Raw genomic sequence first — 3124 nt, forward strand, 5'->3', positions numbered from 1 at the left:
ACTACTGACACTACTGTTACTACTGACACTACTGTTACTAATGAAACTACTGACACTACTGACACTATTGTTACTACTGACACTACTGTTATTACTGACACTACTGTTACTAATGAAACTACTGACACTACTGACACTACTGTTACTACTGACACTACTGTTACTAATGAAACTACTGACACTATTGTTACTACTGACACTACTGTTACTACTGACACTACTGTTACTATTGTTACTACTGACACCACTGTTACTACTGACACTACTGTTACTACTGACACTACTGTTACTAATGAAACTACTGACACTATTGTTACTACTGACACTACTGTTACTACTGACACTACTGTTACTATTGTTACTACTGACACCACTGTTACTACTGACACTACTGTTACTACTGACACTACTGTTACTAATGAAACTACTGACACTATTGTTACTACTGACACTACTGTTACTACTGACACTACTTTTAGTACTTTTACTACTGTTACTAATGAAACTACTGACACTACTGACACTATTGTTACTACTGACACTACTGTTATTACTGACACTACTGTTATTACTGACGCTACTGACAGTATCAGAAACAGAATGCCTCTATTGTCACTGCAAAAAGAATTTGCAATGAAATTGAAAGTGCTACAGCTATTTCAGTGCTTAGGTAAAAAAAAAAAGAGAAAAAGAAACAACAACAGGAACATCCACACAGACATTCAGTTTAGAATAAATTAAGGAATATACGTTTAAAAGCAGCGATGCCCTCAGAGAGGAATAAAATTGTCATTCTTGCACCCCAAAAACGAGCATATGCACTTAAGCTCATTTCATTTGCCCTGGCTGATGAGCCTGATGGCCCAGGGGTAGAAACTGTTTTTGAGCCTGTTAGTCCGAGATTTTAGGCTTCTGTACCTCCTGCCAGAGTACAGAAGAGTAAACAGTCTGTGGCCAGGGTGTGTGCAGTCCTTTAAAATCTTGTTGGCTCTGCGGAGGCAGCGGGAGGTAGAGATGTCCTCCAGGGTGGGCAGAGTGTAGCTAACGGTTTTCTCCGCCATCTTAATCACCCTCTGCAGAGCTTTTTTTTTCTGCTGCCGAACAGCCACAGTACCATAGCGTGATGCATTGCGCCAATACACTCTCGATGGTAGAGTGGTAGAAAGCGACCAGCAGCTGTTGGTTGAGGCCATTCCTGCACAGCAGTCTCAGGAAGTGCATCCGCTGCTGGGCCTTCTTCACTAGGCCTGTGGTGTTGGCTGACCAGGTGAGATCCTCTGAGATCTGTACCCCCAGGAATTTGAAGGTGGAGACCCTCCTCACCCTGACCCCGTGGATGTGGAGGGGGGCCGGCTCTGCTCCATGCCTCCTAAAGTCCATAATCAGTTCTTTCGTTTTGTCTGTATTTAGAGACAGGTCGTTCACTGTGCACCAAAGAGACAGTTTGTGGACCTCATTTCTGTACGCCAACTCATCCCCTCCCTGAATGAGGCCCACCACAGTGGTGTCATCGGCAAATTTAATGATGATGTTAGAGGGGTGAGCCGGAGTGCAGTCATGAGTGTATATGGAGTAGAGTAGGGGTTCAGTACACATCCCTGTGGGGAGCCAATGCTGAGGGAGCGGGTGGAGGAGCAGAAGGAGCCCATTTTCACCGTCTGTGGACGGTTTGTGAGAAAGTCACTTATCCAGGTGCATGTGGACACTACTGACTACTGACAGTACTGACACTACTGTTACTGCTGACTGTACTGACACTACTGACTCTACTGACACTACTCTCATTACTGACACAACTTCCACTACTGCCTCTGATGTCACCATCACCATGACGCTTACACAAACACTGCAGCACGGTTGTACAGACACCTGACACACAGGTACATTAAACACACAGTTCAGGTACATGTACTAACCTGCAGCGTGGACCCACTGCTGGCGGTCTCTGTCGGGGATCAAACTCTCTTGCTGGCGGACATATTGTTTGAGGGCGGAGCCAGCATCTAAGACACCCTGCTCGTCATTCTCCAGAGGGGCAGAGCTGGGTGATGCCATCAGAGCCTTCACCAATCGATTGACTTTGCCGGCGAGGCCACAGCGACGGTACACGCCCTCCACCTTCAGACCTGAGAGACACAGACAGACAGAATGTCCCATGATGCCTCAGTCCTCTCTGACCGTCTCAGAGTTTCTGACTGTGTGAACATGAAGTGTTCGGACCGAAGGCTGTGATGTGGGAGATGCAGCGCTCCACAGCCGGCGGGACTGAACCCCTCGAGTCCACATCTATCACCGGGTACAGAGACTGACGAGCTGAGCTCGGATTGGGTGCAGGTGGATGCTGTGGATCTGCTCTCTGATTGGTCAGAGCTCTCTGCAGGTGGTCGAACCAGGACTGACAACTGTGCTGCTCCTCGAAACGCAGCAACACCCTCCTGGTGAGAAAAACAAGACCTAGCCTGTGATGTCACATTTACCTGTGGGAGTTCAGCCAGTCAGACGTCAGGAAATATAAAACCCTTAAATCATGTGAGTGATCAACTGACAGTTCAGACCAAAGATTCAGGACCAGACGAGGTCAAACAGGAAGCTACTGTAAAAAGCTGGCGGTTCACAGGAAGTGACCACGATGAGACGGTGTATCATCTCTAGTCAACAACTCTGTGTAACCAGCATCAGACGGACTGTATTCATAATCAATACGCCACAATAATATAAATAACCAGCACCAATTCATCAGTCAATGACAATGTTTGTGTGTGGGCGGGGCATAAGCACTACCAATCCTATTTACTCTATATATGCTTCCTTTAGGTAACATCATTAGAAATCACTCTGTAAATTACTCTGTAAATTTCCATTGTTATGCGGATGATACGCAGTTGTATTTATCTATGAAGCCAGAAGAAACTGATCAATTAACTTAACTTAACTTAAGAAAAATTGGTCCACGCTTTTGTTACCTCAAGGCTGGATTACTGTAACTCTCTATTATCAGGTAGCTCTAGTAAGTCCTTAAAAACTCTCCAGCTAATTCAGAATGCAGCAGCACGTGTACTAACAGGAACTAAGAAACGAGATCATATTTCTCCTGTTTTAGCTTCTCTGCACTGGCTCCCTGTAA

General features: G+C 45.6%; 1 protein-coding gene across 1 annotated transcript in view; it reads right to left on the bottom strand.

The window, feature by feature from the left end:
* LOC126388041 (arf-GAP with Rho-GAP domain, ANK repeat and PH domain-containing protein 1) overlaps positions 1-3124 on the bottom strand; it is a 36822-nt gene that overhangs the window by 10257 nt on the left and 23441 nt on the right. The window contains exons 20-21 of the mRNA XM_050040932.1: positions 2221-2435; positions 1917-2126 (exon numbers count right to left, since the gene is read on the bottom strand). Of these exons, the coding sequence (XP_049896889.1) occupies positions 1917-2126; positions 2221-2435 (425 nt within the window). The remainder of the gene's footprint in view (positions 1-1916; positions 2127-2220; positions 2436-3124) is intronic.

The sequence above is a fragment of the Epinephelus moara genome, chromosome 3, assembly GCF_006386435.1.
Source record: "Epinephelus moara isolate mb chromosome 3, YSFRI_EMoa_1.0, whole genome shotgun sequence".
NCBI classification, from domain to species: domain Eukaryota; kingdom Metazoa; phylum Chordata; class Actinopteri; order Perciformes; family Serranidae; genus Epinephelus; species Epinephelus moara.